General features: G+C 42.5%; 2 protein-coding genes across 2 annotated transcripts; both read left to right on the top strand.

Annotated features, from left to right (window-relative positions):
* The first annotated feature begins 3,647 nt into the window (after window positions 1-3,647).
* LOC141012827 (extracellular calcium-sensing receptor-like) lies at window positions 3,648-7,927 on the top strand. Its single transcript, XM_073486360.1, has 9 exons — window positions 3,648-3,838; window positions 4,033-4,327; window positions 4,483-4,569; window positions 4,766-5,035; window positions 5,461-5,667; window positions 5,756-6,031; window positions 6,490-6,717; window positions 6,810-6,933; window positions 7,017-7,927. Exons 1-9 carry the CDS (start codon window positions 3,729-3,731, stop codon window positions 7,925-7,927), a joined length of 2,508 nt encoding a protein of 835 aa, XP_073342461.1. The 5' UTR covers window positions 3,648-3,728.
* A 2,872-nt stretch (window positions 7,928-10,799) lies between these two features.
* On the top strand, window positions 10,800-14,960 carry LOC141012809 (extracellular calcium-sensing receptor-like). Its single transcript, XM_073486336.1, has 9 exons — window positions 10,800-10,981; window positions 11,212-11,506; window positions 11,664-11,750; window positions 11,950-12,219; window positions 12,509-12,715; window positions 12,803-13,078; window positions 13,525-13,752; window positions 13,845-13,968; window positions 14,050-14,960. Exons 1-9 carry the CDS (start codon window positions 10,872-10,874, stop codon window positions 14,958-14,960), a joined length of 2,508 nt encoding a protein of 835 aa, XP_073342437.1. The 5' UTR covers window positions 10,800-10,871.
* Window positions 14,961-15,886: the final 926 nt, after the last annotated feature.

The raw sequence follows: 15,886 nt of genomic DNA, 5'->3' as shown, positions 1-15,886 counted from the left end.
TAGGGGTCTCAAGAGGCTCAATAGGGATGGAAGCTTGCTTGACTAGGGCTGCATCAATTAAGCTGTCATCAGCTCCAGAAGTACATTCAACAGGAGAGACTCACGTGACCACAGGAGGGAGGCAGCAAGATTTTTGTGCCAAAGAGAGGAGAGGAGGAAGTGGTCCCGCTCACCAGCAAGCTTGCTTTCACTGGCGAGCCCTCCCTTTTGGCATTGGCGGGCAGGCAGCGAGGAAATGTCCAGATTGACCACAGTAGATTTGCAACCTGTTTAAGTACCGTCGTTGGCATTCTTCTGGAATCTCAAGTAAAGTCAACTGTCTCTTTATGAATGTCAAAATGAATCTGGAGATTTGTTTTTTCACTACCTGTGCTCAGCTTTTCAATGTTCCATTTTTTCCATTTTGACCAGCTTGGCATTTCTCCAAGGAGATCTTTTCTTACTAGAGACCACCTTCACTTTAGTAGGTGCAATGCCATCAATAACATTTGTAATTTTAGAACTGAAATGATCTACAAGGTCATTGACAGAGAACCTGGAGAGGGGAGGTGTGGAAGAGAAAGCCTCAATGAATACGATACTGGTGTTTTCAGTATTGTAGCACTTTGAGATGACCTCAGTTTGAACATTTGTGTACACAGATGTATCACTCCCAAAGAAAACACAGTAGCCCTATTCACACTGCCCTTTTAGTGCGGGAATCATGCGCCGATTCTCTGCATCGCCGTCTGTGTGAAAGTTACAGATGCGAAGAGGGGGGACAGTTTCGCTGTGGCTCTGATGCGCCTCTGGAGGGGGTATCAGAGCTGCAGCAGAGGCGAGCCGCCGTCTGTGTAGCCAGAGGCGCGGATCAGGGGTGTGTCGATCTGATGGTGTTACATGTTGACATGGACACCGGGGGAGATATGTTGAGAAAAACCACACACATGTCAACGTCATGATGTGTACCGTCACACTTCTTTTGGATCTGCAGCGCCAGCGTGCTGTATGAAGTGACACACTAGTGCGGCTTTACGCCGGAGCTGCTTGGCTCAGTGTGAACAAACAAAGGCGGAGAAATGGTGAGGCTTCGCTGTGCCAATAATGCAGAGTCTCTGTGTGAAAAGGACTACTAATGATCAGAGAGAGCAACATCAGAAACCAGAAGCGCAGAAATGTTAAGACCCTTGGAGATAACCAAGTCTAGGATGTGGCCCTTGTTGTGTGTGGGCTGCGTCACATGCCGAGTGAGTCCAAAGTTATCAAGGACACAACACAGTTGTTTAGTCCCTCTGTCCTCAGGTTTGTCAACATGGATATTAAAGTGAAACTCTCGCCAAAATGCAACCTAGGCTTTTTTTGTGAATCTGTTTGAGTCAAACCTTCATGTGAAAGCATAATTACGACGAAAAAGCCACTTTTAAGATTCACCGTAGTTTCGTTTCCTGGTCAAACTCATTTTCAATGGTGTGCAGGGGCAACTTTACGGTAGCATCAAAATCGCTATTTATAAAACACTAAGAAGACTTGACACAACATGAAACTTTGCTCGTAGCATCACCAGGGTCTCTACACATGAACACGAGCATTGAGAACATTGTGTACACAAAGTTTGCTAAAAAGAAGGTTTTTGAACAACTCACGTTAGCAGTAGCTTGCTCCGCTCGTCGCCGTACTGCCAGTCGAGACGTGTCGATCCCCGATCCCCGGCGTAACATGGAGCTTTCTCTTCCATCTTACGCCGCACTCGGGGATCGACGCATCTCGACTGGCAGGACGGCTACTGCTACCGTAGTACAAGAGCACGAGCAAGAGCACCTGGCACCAGGTAGGAATGATTTCCTGTGCCGTTCCTTTAAGCAGCGGGGTTGAAGGAGTCTGTTGCTGAAGCTGCTCTTAAGCTTGTCCAGAGTTTTGTGGAGGGGGTGAGAGACATTGTCCATGATAGCCAGCAGTTTTGCCAGCATCCTGTCCTCCGCCACCTCCTCCATGGTGACAAGCTTAGAGCCAACAACAGACTCTGCCTTCTTTATGAGTTTGTTCAGTCTGTTCGCGTCCTTTGCTTTGATGCCTGCACCCCAGGACACCACAGCGAAGAAGATGGTGCTCACAACAACAGACTGATAAAACATCTGGAGCATCCGGTTGCAGACATTAAAGGACCTGAGCCTCCTCAGGAAGTAAAGCCGGCTCAGGCCCTTCTTGTAGACTGCCTCTGTGTTTGAAGACCACTCCAGTTTATTCTCCAGCACCACACCCAGATATTTGTAAGAGTCCACAATGTCAACTTCTGTCCCACCGATGCAGACTGGAGAGGGCGGGGGCTTGTTCCTCCTGAAGTCCACCACCATCTCTTTCATCTTCGCCATGTTCAGCTGCAGGTGGTTCTCCCCACACCACTTTACAAAATTGCCAACCAGGTCCCTGTACTTGGGTCTGTCCAGGGACGAGTAGGCTTCCTGCAGCAGGTATATGATTGCATCATCTACCCCAACATGGGGCTGATATGCAAACTGTAGGGGGTCCTGTGATGGGCACACTATGGGTCTAAGGTGTGCAAGAACCAGCCTCTCCATGACCTTCATAATGTGAGAGGTCAGTGCAATCGGCCTGTAATCATCCAGTGCCACAGGACGTCCTTTTTTGGGTTCTGGGACGAGGCAGGATGTTTTCCACAACACTGGCACTCTCTGAAGGTGGAGGCTCAGGTTGAAGAGGTGCTTATAGGTACGAGAGTTACACTGGGGGACCATATCCCGCGTCTGGTAGATGAAATAATCTGGCAACTAATGGAGAAGAGACCAGGGCTTTTATCCTGGTGCTGATTGCCTCAATGTGCTGCAGGTGTGGAATAGGTATCAGCTCTGGCCAGCAACCCAACAGCACCTCTGAAACAGACACAAGCACAGAACACCAAAAAAGCCACAAAATAGTCCAAATACAACACAGGCTTAGTCATATGAAACACAATAGACCTATACCTTCAATAATGTAGCCTATAATGACATTACAAGAAAAAAATATTTTTCTATGCCTTTTACTATAGTCCAGAGAACAAGGAATGCATGGGTATATGTGATTCAAGTAAATTAATGTTAATTAAAGTGTGCTCAGAGTATTAGGCTTCATCGTTAGGCCTACAAAATACGGCTCATTTCAGTCACACAGTGTGTTTTTTTTTCAGTGGCGGAAGGTTGTGGTCATGTGTGGTGTGGATGGATTCTTAATAAAACAACACTTAACGCTTCAATTTACTTGTTAGCGCGGATTGTAACATATTATGTGACAATACTGTGTATATATATATATATTACTGAAAATTATTATTAACAAATTACAGTGTATTACTCTGTTACGGCTAAAAAAAATATATATTACTGTAACGCACTGAAAAAGACAGTGCAAAGAAAAAATAGAGGGGAAGACATAATGTTCCACCACTTGTAGTATGCTCAAAATTAATCTGAAATCAAAATAATTCCAGGCCCTGCTCCTACTCTTGCTTAGAGCCCATTGGGTGGTGCTGAAGATTAAACAATGCTGCAAGTCAATAAAAGAGGTTGACAAAAATAAAACTGAGTGGGCTCAGAAAAGGGATGAACAGGAGGAAAGTCATGTGGGGATTTTTAGATAATAAATTGCTCTCGCTCATGTATTTCATGTTGTTGTATTCCTACTTCTCTTCTGCTGTGTCCTCCCCTCTTTATTCCTCCTCCTGCCGGTTACAGGGACAGTTTCATCTAAATGGGATGCACAAGGCTGGAGATGTGGTTCTAGGTGGGATATTTCGGATCCACTTCTTCTCTGTCTTTCCTGACCTGTCTTTTACCTCAGAGCCACAACAACCTACTTGCCACGGGTGAGTCTCTCAGGGAAGAGTCATATGTATTTCTGTTAATTTTCCTACAGTTGTATCTATTTAATTATTGTAAGTAATTGTTGATATTCCACTGACATAATTGTTTGTAAAATTTGTACTTGTGCAATATGCTCATGTTGTCACAGTTATTGTATGTTGAATTTTTCAATAGTTAATAGTGGTATTTGTGTTAGTTTTGATATTCTAGGAGTTAGGAGGGCCGAGACCATGGCCTTTGCTATTGATGAGATCAACAAAAACACCAAGCTGCTACCTAATGTGACTCTGGGATACAGTCTTTACGATAACTGTTTCAAACTAGGGATTGGATTTCGTGCAGGATTATCCGCAGTCAGTGGTCAAGAGGAGCAGTTTATATTAGATGAGACCTGTGCAGGAACCCCTCCAGTTGTAGGGATTGTGGGTGATTCTTCTTCTACACATTCTATTGCCATCTCCTCTGTCTTAGGTTTGTACAGAGTACCTATGGTAAGTTTGCCAGTTTGCCTTCTAGTAATTCTGTTGGATCATTTAGATATGATCTCAGATTTAATGTCACTTATAAATATAGAGTAACCATCAAATTAAAAGAGCAGGAAAAGGCTTTGAATGTTTTCAGGATGTACAGTCTGTGTCTTTCACAGGTGAGTCATTTTGCCACATGTTCCTGTCTGAGTGACCGGCAGAAGTTTCCATCCTTCTTTAGGACGATTCCAAGTGATGCTTTCCAGGTGACCATCCATCAGCAAAGTGGAAATGCATAAACGGATGTGCACTAAACATTCACAAGAAAAACTCTCTAAACTGCAACAACAATTACTTTCCCAAAACTGCAATAACTAAATGTGATCGATTGTGAAACCTTTTTAGCATGTTTTCCACAGAAAGATTATTTCAGCCTGCAAACCAATGTCTTTATTCACTAAGGTGCAGGCTATGATTCAGATACTGAAGCGTTTTGGCTGGAGTTGGGCAGGTCTGCTGGTCAGTGATGATGACTATGGACTCCACGCTGCTCGATCCTTCCAATCTGACCTGGCTCAGTCTGGTGGAGGTTGCCTTGCCTACTTAGAGGTGTTGCCATGGGGCAATGACCCAGCTGAACTAAGGAGGATCGTGGATGTGATGAAGAAATCCACAGCTCGTGTGGTCATTGTGTTTGCACATGAGAGTTATATGATTAACCTCATGGAAGAGGTTGGGCTTGAACTACAACCTAAGTTATATGTCTTATTTTTTTTTACTCATCAAAGTAAAAGATTTAAGTTGCAATAACACATTGGCCTGTGACAAATATATTTATTTGAACAGGTAACACCTCTTTTTGTTCAATGCCCTGTTAGCAGGGTTTTAGAGTACGATCAGTTTTTTTTTTTTTAAATCAAATTGAAAGATTTAAGTTGCAATAACAAACGATCAGTTAGTCAGACAAATCACACAAAACTGTGGTTATGATGATATGCATCACTTCATAAAATACTGTGTAAAACAAAGGATTGCATCTGTGTATGAACAAGTCAGACATCACTTGTGTGTACTTTGTACAATTCAGAAGACTAGATAATACTTTTGTGACATGGCATTGTGGAGTTATATATTTTTATTTTTTATTTGATACTCAGGTGGTGAGGCAGAATGTGACAGGCCTGCAGTGGATGGCGAGTGAATCTTGGACAGCTGCTAATGCCCTCCAGACCCCTGACTTCATGCCATACCTGGCTGGCACACTGGGCATTGCAATCTGTCGAGGAGAAATACCAGGCTTCAGGGAATTCCTCCTACAAATTCGTCCTGACCTACACCACAACAACAGCTATGGAAATAGCATAGTGAGAACGTTAACAGTGCAATCTGATCTGGTAATTGCAGGAAAATTAGATAGTCATCATTTGTAAGACTGTTTTGAATATATTTCAGGTAAACCAATTTTGGGAATTCACATTTCAATGTAAATTCACACCACCTCCAGCAGGTTGGGTGGAGGCTGGGGGACCATTATGCACTGGACAGGAAAATCTAGAGGATGTGGAGACTGAATTGTTGGATGTTTCCAATCTCAGGCCAGAGTATAATGTGTACAAGGCTGTGTATGCTCTGGCCTATGCCCTTGATGACATGATGCAGTGTGAGCCAGGGAGAGGGCCTTTCAGCGGGCACAGCTGTGGCAATTTGCAAAGATTGGAGCCATGGCAGGTGTGATATCAGTTTACACTCCATCTGTTATATGACTAAATCATACAGTTTAGTGTTTCTTGCAAAGTGGTACTACTATTGTAATGTGCAAAATAAATAGTGAGAAGAAATTATCTACTACTGGGTGATGGCAGTAGTTGGTATTATCAATTCAGAGATCGGATCTTGTTTTGATATGTTCATAACTGTAGTATGCAGTTTGATAATTGAATTCTGGGTATCACATGTTTACCATGATCATACAGAATTATTTAGTAATCCTCAACAACCTAGTCAACCACGGACAGTTACAGTTTCTGGGTTGGAAGAAGCATATACTAGATGCCGACTGCTAGAATAGGTTAGGAAAACATAAAATAAATACAGGAGGGTCAGGCACCCTAAAAATTGTTTTTGGTCTTTGAGGGTTAATCTGTCCTGTTTGGTTTTTCATTGTCATTTTTCATCTCTGTATGTAGCTAGTGTATTACTTGGAAAAAGTCAACTTCACTACAACATTTGGTGATCAAGTGTCATTTGATGAGAATGGTGATGCCTTAGCAATCTATGATGTGATGAACTGGCTGCGGCTCCCTGATGGAAGAACTGAAGTTCAGAATGTGGGTGAGGTCAAGAGGTCGGCTTCCAAAGGTGAAGAATTCACAATTGATGAAGACAAAATCTTCTGGAACTTTGAATCAAAAAAGGTTATATCTGATTTATCAAACACACCATTGATAACTCAGTATAGCAGTGAAAAGTAATGGAGAATAACAGATACTATTTTTTCTCCCTATAGCCACCCCACTCAGTGTGCAGTGAAAGCTGTCCTCCAGGTACACGCATGGCCAGAAAGAAAGGGGAACCTGTGTGCTGTTTTGACTGCATCCATTGTTCTGAGGGGGAAATCAGCAATAAAACTGGTTGGTTTTTAACTTTAAACATTGCAGTTTTGAGACACAATATAAACATAGAGAGTATTTCAGGTCTGTTCCTTTTCTCATAGATGCCATGGGGTGCACTAGCTGTCCTGAGGACTTCTGGTCCAGCCCCCAGCGTGACCACTGTGTTCCTAAGAAAATAGAATTTCTCTCCTACCATGAGCCTCTGGGTATCGGCTTGACAGCTGCCTCCTTGCTGGGCACATGTATGTGTGCTGTTGTCATGGGCATCTTTATTTATCATCGTACCACACCCATAGTACGCGCCAACAATTCAGAACTGAGTTTCCAGTTACTACTGTCTCTTAAGTTATGTTTCCTGTGTTCACTGCTGTTTATCGGTCGTCCCAGACTATGGACATGTCAGCTGAGACATGCAGCATTTGGGATCAGCTTTGTGCTTTGTGTCTCATGTATTTTGGTAAAAACCATGGTGGTTCTGGCTGTGTTCAAGGCCTCCAAGCCAGGAGGTGGAGCCAGCCTGAAGTGGTTTGGTGTTTTGCAGCAGAGAGGAACAGTTATTGTTCTCACTTCTATTCAGGCAGCAGTCTGCACTGCCTGGATTGTATCTGCCTCCCCAACTCCTCATAAAAACACTCAATACTACAATGACAAGATTGTTTATGAGTGTGCAGTTGGGTCCACAGTTGGTTTTGCAGTGTTACTAGGCTATATTGGCTCATTGGCTTCCCTCAGTTTTCTGATTGCATTCATAGCAAGGAATCTTCCAGATACTTTCAATGAGGCCAAACTCATCACTTTCAGTATGCTGATCTTCTGTGCTGTGTGGGTGGCCTTTGTCCCTGCTTATATCAGCTCACCAGGCAAATATGCAGATGCAGTGGAGGTATTTGCCATCCTGGCCTCCAGTTTTGGTCTCTTGGTGGCACTGTTTGGACCCAAATGTTACATAATCCTGCTGAGACCAGAGAGGAACACAAAGAAGGCAATCATGGGTCGGGAAATCCAGGCCTAGTAACTGCACTTGTCTTCATGAGATAGAATGACAACTTTATCATGTTAGTTCACTTACATCACATATGTTCTCTTATGTCACATACGTAATGTACGTAGGTAGCTTATGTCACACAGGTAACTTATGTCATGTACGTTACGCAAAGGATTTCATCCACATGAATGTGAAATGAATATAAAATGTCTTACCGCTTGGATAAAGTTATTCTACAGCATCCTGAATTACGATGGATGGGTTCTCATTGGTGTAATTAAAGACTATTGTGTTTAACATAGTTTCACTTTCTTGCAGGGTCATATGTTGTTCATTATAATAAAACTGTGCCCTAAGTCAGACTACATCAGTCCACATCTGGTCACTGCTTCACACATCCCTCGTAGGCTGATGTTCTCCACTGTTTTCAGGAGTTTGTAGGTTGTAATGTATAGCCACATGCATCCACAATGCTTAGACCATGTACATACATCAGTTGATGCTTTATCCTCTTGCCACTTTTCATGCCATTTATTTTAGAACTACATTTGACTGGAAATGCTTGTCAGAAGCTGCTTGTAGCGGAAAATAAAATTGCAGTATCTTGACAGCTTCCATACCCGAATGTTACTGCACTGTTCACAGTACAGTTATCTCAAGAGTCTGTTGTCTGGCAGTGTTGGGCAAGGTTTTTTCAAAATGCAATACATTACATATTACCAGTTAGTTTCATTTTTAAGAAATATATTACCTTACAATAGCACAATAAAATAGCCTAGATCTTTTAAAATAAACAAATGGCTTTGGACACAGGCACCTCTGCCACCAGCTGGCTTCACCAGGGACTCTCAGTGATGTGCTCCCACCTTGAGCCTAGCCCATTCCTCTGTGAGTCGCACCATCTACTCAGTGGAGCCTCCAGCCTTCTCCTCAGCCCTCCACTGTAATACACTCTGCCCTCCAGCCAGTGTCGCCACTCTTGCAGCGCCAGAACAACAGCCAAAAGCTCCCGGTTCCTCACATCATAGTTCCTCTCTGCAGGTGAGAGGCGTAGAGAGTAGTAGGCACAGGGATGAAATTTATGAGTTGAGATGTCTTGCTGGGAGAGGACAGCCCCCACCCCAGAATCAGAGGCATCCACTTTGACCATGAACTGTAGAGCAGTGTCAGGATGTTTGAGAATGGGTGTGTGGGTAAAGAGTTCCTTGAGTTTAAGGAAAGCAGCTTCAGCTCTGGGGTCCACGCGAACGTAGAGTTAGTTGGGGTCAGTTGGGTGAGCGGTGCGACAACTCTGCTGTAGTTGTGAATGAATCTTCAATAGAAGTTGGCAAACCCCAGGAGAGAGAAGGGGGTGAGCCAGTCCTCCACTGCATGAATCTTAGCGTGTCTGGTTGAAGTTGACCCTGGGCAACCACATAACCCATAAAGTTGGCAGAGGTAGAATGAAACTCACATTATTCTGGTTTAACAAACAGCTTGTTCTCCAACAGTGTCCGCAGAACCAGCCACACCTGCTCAGCATGTTCTTCCCGGGAGTGAGAGAAAATCAGGATGTCGTCCAAATATACAAACACAAAATGGTTAAACATGTTAAACATGTTATGGAGAATGTCATTGATAAGGGCCTGGAAAACTGCTGGGGCGTTGGTTAGTCCGAAAGGCATTACCGAGTATTCAGAGTGGCCGAGGTGTCTTGAAAGCTGTCTTCCACTCATCCCCCTCACAGATATGGGCCAGATGGTAGGCGTTCCAAAGGTCTAGTTTGGTGAAGAATTTCACATGACAGAGAGGTTCGAAGGAGTGGTCAATGAGGGGGAGAGGATATTTGTTCTTCACCGTGTTGTCATTCAGGCCACGATAATCTATGCAGGGGCATAGTGTCTTGTCTTTCTTTTCACCAAAGAAGAATCCTGCTCCAAGGGGTGAAATTGAATGAATCAGGAGAGGTGGGAAGAGTGGTAGCAGGCGTCCTGTGGGTGGAAGCGGCAGAGTGGAGACAATGTGAGTGGCAGAAGACACTCCAGCTGGCAATGGTGGCTGCTGCCCAATCACTATGGGAGTTGTGGAGTTTCAACCAGGGAAGTCCAAGCACCAAAGGGGAAGTGGGGGAGGGGATAAGGAGCAGTTGAATTCTTTCACCTTGATTTCCAGAAGTAATCAGAGTAACAGGGAGTGTGCAATGGGTGATTGTGCCCAATAATCTGCTGTCGAGGGCATTTACAGTCTTAGGGGTCTCAAGAGGCTATGCCTTTTTACTATAGTCCAGAGGACAAGGAATGTATAGGTATATGTAATTCAAGTAAATTCATGTTAATTAAAGTGCGCTCAGAGTATTATTCTTCATCATTAGGCCAACAAAATACGGCTCATTTCAGTCAAACAGTGTTTTTTTTTTTTCAGTGGCGGAAGGTCGTGGTCATGTGCGGTTTGGATGGATTCTTAATAAAACAACACTAAATAAAACAACACTAAACACTTCAATTTACTTTTTACGGATTGTAACGCATTATGTGACAATACTGTGTATAAATATTACTGAAAATTATTAGTAAAACGTTACAGTGTATTACTCTGTTACCGCTACAAGAAATATATTACTGGCACGCACTGAAAAAGACAGTGCAAAGAAAAATAGATGGGAAGACATTTCGTTGCACCACTTGTCTTAGTATGCTCAAAATTAATCTGAAATTAAAATAATTCCAGGCCCTGCTCCTACTGTTGCTTATAGCCCATTGGGTGGTGCTAAAGATTAAACAATGCTGCAAGTCAATAAAAGAGGTTGACAGCAATAACAATGACTGGGCTCAGAAAAGGGATGAACAGGAAGAAAGTCATGTGGGGATTTTTAGATATTAAATTGCTCTCGCCCATGTATTTCATATTTTTGTATTCCTACATCTCTTCTGTTGTGTCCTCCCCTCTTTATTCCTCCTCCTGCCAGTTACAGGGACGGTTTCATCTAAATGAGATGCACAAGGCTGGAGATGTGGTTCTAGGTGGGATATTTCGGATCCACTTCTTCTCTGTATTTCCTGACCTGTCTTTTACCTCAGAGCCACAACAACCTACTTGCCACGGGTAAGTCTCTCAGGGAAGTGGCAAAAGCAAAAACTGGAGAAAATCAATTCCATGAGTCATATGTATTTCTGTTAATTTTCCTACAGTTGTACCTATTGAATTATTGTAAGTAATTGTTGATATTCAACTGACATAATTGTTTGTAAAATGTGTACTTGTGCAATGTGTTCATGTTGTCATGGTTATTGTATGTTGAATTTTTCAATAATTAATCGTGGTATTTGTTTTAGTTTTGATATTCTAGGAGTTAGGAGGGTCCAGACCATGGCCTTTGCTATTGAAGAGATCAACGAAAACACCAAGCTGCTACCTAATGTGACTCTGGGATACAGTCTTTACGATAACTGTGTCAAACTAGGGATTGCATTTCGTGCAGGATTATCCGCAGTCAGTGGTCAAGAGGAGCAGTTTATATTAAATGAGACCTGTACAGGAACCCCTCCAGTCATAGGGATTGTGGGTGATGCTTTTTCTACACATTCTATTGCCATCTCCTCTGTCTTAGGTTTGTACAGAGTACCTATGGTAAGTTTGCCAATTTGCCTTCTAATAATCTTGTTGGATCATTTTGATATGATCTCAGATTTAATGTCACTTGTAAATATAGAGTAACCATCAAAGATTAAAAGAACAGGAAAAGGCTTTGAATGTTTTCAGGATGTACAGTCTGTGTCTTTCTCAGGTGAGTCATTCTGCCACATGTTCCTGTCTGAGTGACCGGCAGAAGTTTCCATCCTTCTTTAGGACAATCCCAAGTGATGCTTTCCAGGTGACCATCCATCAGCAAAATTAAGATGCATAAAAGGATGTGCAGTTAAACATTCACAAGAAAGAACGTCTCTACGCTGCAAAAACAGTTATATTCCTTCAAAAGCATTAACTAAATATGATCCAATGTGAAACCTTTTTAGCATGTTTTCCACAGAAAGATTATTTCAGCCTGCAAACTAATCTCTTTATTCACTTAGGTGCAGGCTATGATTGAGATACTGAAGCATTTTGGCTGGAGTTGGGCAGGTCTGTTGGTCAGTGATGATGACTATGGACTCCACGCTGCTCGATCCTTCCAATCTGACCTGTTTCAGTCTAGTGGAGGTTGCCTTGCCTACTTACAGGTGTTGCCATGGGGCAATGACCCAGCTGAACTAAGGAGGATTGTGGATGTGATGAAGAAATCCACAGCTCGTGTGGTCATTGTGTTTGCACATGCCAGTTACATGATTAACCTCATGGAAGAGGTTGGGCTTGAACTGCAACCTAAATTATATGTCTTTTTTTATTTTTTATTTTTCAAATTGAAAGAATTAAGTTGCAATAACATACAATCAGTTAGTCGGACAACCTACACAAAACTGTGGTTATGATGATATGCATCACTTTGCTCATAAAATACTGTGTAAAACAAAGGATTACATCTGTGTATGAACAAGTCAGACATCACTTGTGTGTACTGTGTACAATTCAGGAGACTATACAATACTTTAGTGATGTGGCATTATGGAGTTATATATTTTATTTGACACACAGGTGGTAAGGCAGAATGTGACAGGCCTGCAGTGGATGGCCAGTGAAGCCTGGACAACTTCTATTGCCCTCCAGACCCCTGACCTCATGCCGTACCTTGCTGGCACACTGGGCATTGCCATCCGTCGAGGAGAAATACCAGGCTTCAGGGAATTCCTTCTACAAATTCGTCCTGACCTACACCACAACAACAGCTATGGAAATAGTATGGTGAGAGTTTAACTGTGCAATCTGATCTGGTAATTGCAAGAATAATATAGTCATCATGTATAAGACTGTTATATATATATATTTCAGGTAAACCAATTTTGGGAATTCACATTTCAATGTAAATTCACACCACCTCCAGCAGGTTGGGTGGAGGCTGGGGGACCATTATGCACTGGACAGGAAAATCTAGAGGATGTGGAGACTGAATTGTTGGATGTTTCCAATCTCAGGCCAGAGTATAATGTGTACAAGGCTGTGTATGCTCTGGCCTATGCCCTTGATGACATGATGCAGTGTGAGCCAGGGAGAGGGCCTTTCAGCGGGCACAGCTGTGGCAATTTGCAAAGATTGGAGCCATGGCAGGTGTGATATCAATTTACACTCCATCTGTTATATGACTAAATCTTACAATTTAGTGTTTCTTGCAAAGTGGTACTACTTATTGTAATGTGCCTAACAAATAGTGAGAAGAAATTACCTATTACTGGGTGATGTCAGTGGTTAATATTATTAGCTCAATGATAGGTTCTTGTTTTGATATGTTCATAAGTGTAGTATGCAGTTTGATAATTGAATTCTGGGTACCCCATGTTTACCATTATCATACAGAATTATTTTGTAACCCTCAACAACCTAGTCAACCACCAACTGTGACAGTATCTGGGTTGGAAGTAGCAATTACTTGAAGCCAAGTGCTAGAATAGTTTAGGAAAAAACAAAATAAATACAGGAGGGTCAGACATCCCATTAATTGCTTTTGGTCTTTGAGGTTTAATCTGTCCTCTTTGGTTTTTCATCTCTCTATGTAGGTAGTGTATTACTTGGAAAAAGTCAATTTCACTACAACATTTGGTGATCAAGTGTCATTTGATGAGAATGGTGATGCCTTAGCAATCTATGATGTCATGAACTGGCTGTGGCTCCCTGATGGAAGAACTGAAGTTCAGAATGTGGGTGAGGTCAAGAGGTCGGCTTCCAAAGGTGAAGAACTCACAATTGATGAAGACAAAATCTTCTGGAACTTTGAATCAAATCAGGTTATGTCTGATTTTTCAGACACACCATGGATAACTCATTATGGCAGTGTAAAGTATTGGAGAATGACAGATACTTATTTTTCTCCCTATAGCCACCCCGCTCAGTGTGCAGTGAAAGCTGTCCTCCAGGTACCCGCATGGCCAGAAAGAAAGGGGAACCTGTGTGCTGTTTTGACTGCATCCCTTGTTCTGAGGGGAAGATCAGCAATAAAACGGGTTGGTTTTTAACTTTAACCATTGCAGTTGTGAGACACAATATAAACACATAGAGTATCAGGTCTGTTCCTTTTCTCATAGATGCCATGGAGTGCACCACCTGTCCTGAGGACTTCTGGTCCAGCCCCCAGCGTGACCGCTGTGTTCTTAAGAAAACAGAGTTTCTCTCCTACCATGAGCCTCTGGGTATCGGCTTGACAGTTGCCTCCTTGCTGGGCACATGTATGTGTGCTGTTGTCATGGGCATCTTTATTTATCATCGTAGCACACCCATAGTACGTGCCAACAATTCAGAACTGAGTTTCCAGTTACTGCTGTCTCTTAAGTTATGTTTCCTGTGTTCACTGCTGTTTATTGGTCGTCCCAGATTGTGGACATGCCAGCTGAGACATGCAGCATTTGGGATCAGCTTTGTGCTTTGTGTTTCATATATTCTGGTAAAAACCATGGTGGTTCTGGCTGTGTTCAAGGCCTCCAAGCCGGGAGGGGGAGCTAGCTTGAAGTGGTTTGGTGTTTTGCAGCAGAGAGGAACAGTTATTGTTCTCACTTCTGTTCAGGCAGCAGTCTGCACTGCCTGGATTGTATCTGCCTCACCAACTCCTCATAAAAACACTCAATACTACAATGATAAGATTGTTTATGAGTGTGCAGTTGGGTCCACAGTTGGTTTTGCTGTGTTACTGGGCTATATTGGCTCATTGGCTTCCCTCAGTTTTCTGATTGCATTCATAGCAAGGAATCTTCCAGATACTTTCAATGAGGCCAAACTTATTACCTTCAGCATGCTAATCTTCTGCGCTGTGTGGGTGGCCTTTGTCCCTGCTTATATCAGCTCACCAGGCAAATATGCAGATGCAGTGGAGGTATTTGCCATCCTGGCCTCCAGTTTTGGTCTCTTGGTGGCACTGTTTGGACCCAAATGTTACATAATCCTGCTGAGACCAGAGAGGAACACAAAGAAGGCAATCATGGGTCGGGAAATCCGGGCCTAGTAACTGCACTTGTCTTCATGAGATAGAATGAAAACTTTTTCTTTATACAATATAAAAAAAACATCAATTTGACTTATCTTATCTTTATTATGTTAGTTCACTTACATCACATATGTTTTATTATGTCACGTACATTAAGTACGTAGGTAGCTTATGTCACATAGGTAACTTATGTCATGTATGTAATGCAAAGGATTTCACCCACAAGAATATGAAATGAATATGAAATGTCTTACCGCTTGGATACAGTTATTCTACAGCATTGTATATAACAATGGATTGGTTTTCATTTGTGTAATGTTGTTCATTATGATAAAACTGTGCCCTAAGTTAAACTACATCAGTCCACATTTGGTCACTGCTTCACACATCCCTCGTAGGTTGACGTTCTCCACAATTTTGCGGAGTTTGTAGTAACTAACTCATAGCCACATGCATCCATAATGCTCAGACCACTTACATACATCAGCTGATGATTTATCCACATGCCATGTAATTTAGAACTACATTTGATTGGAGATGCTTGTCAGAAGTATAGAGATGTACTGGACCTGCCAAAGAAGGTGTGTCTGAAGTAACAGATATGTGTTATTTCTCTAATTTATGTTACACTCCTGTTTAAGGTGTCGCAACTTGGCCTCTAAGAAAGTCTAAAAAGGATCTAATGGGAAGGAAATAAAGATGGTTTTCATTTTACTTTGCAGTACAGTTCTGTCGTGATGTGTTGTAAATTAGCCTCTAAGGAAGTCTATTAAGGTGCTAGTAGCAGAAAATCAAATTGCAGTATCTTGACAGCTTCCATAACATAATGTTACCATGTTACCAAAGAATACCACCATCACCTTCGTCCTCTTCATCAAGACCATCATCATTAACAAAGACGTTACGGCGACCAGCTGTTTAAGAAACCATTTGAGTGGTTACCA

Source organism: Pagrus major, chromosome 2 (assembly GCF_040436345.1).
Source record: "Pagrus major chromosome 2, Pma_NU_1.0".
NCBI lineage: Eukaryota > Metazoa > Chordata > Actinopteri > Spariformes > Sparidae > Pagrus > Pagrus major.
This window is presented reverse-complemented; position numbering and strand designations above follow the sequence as displayed.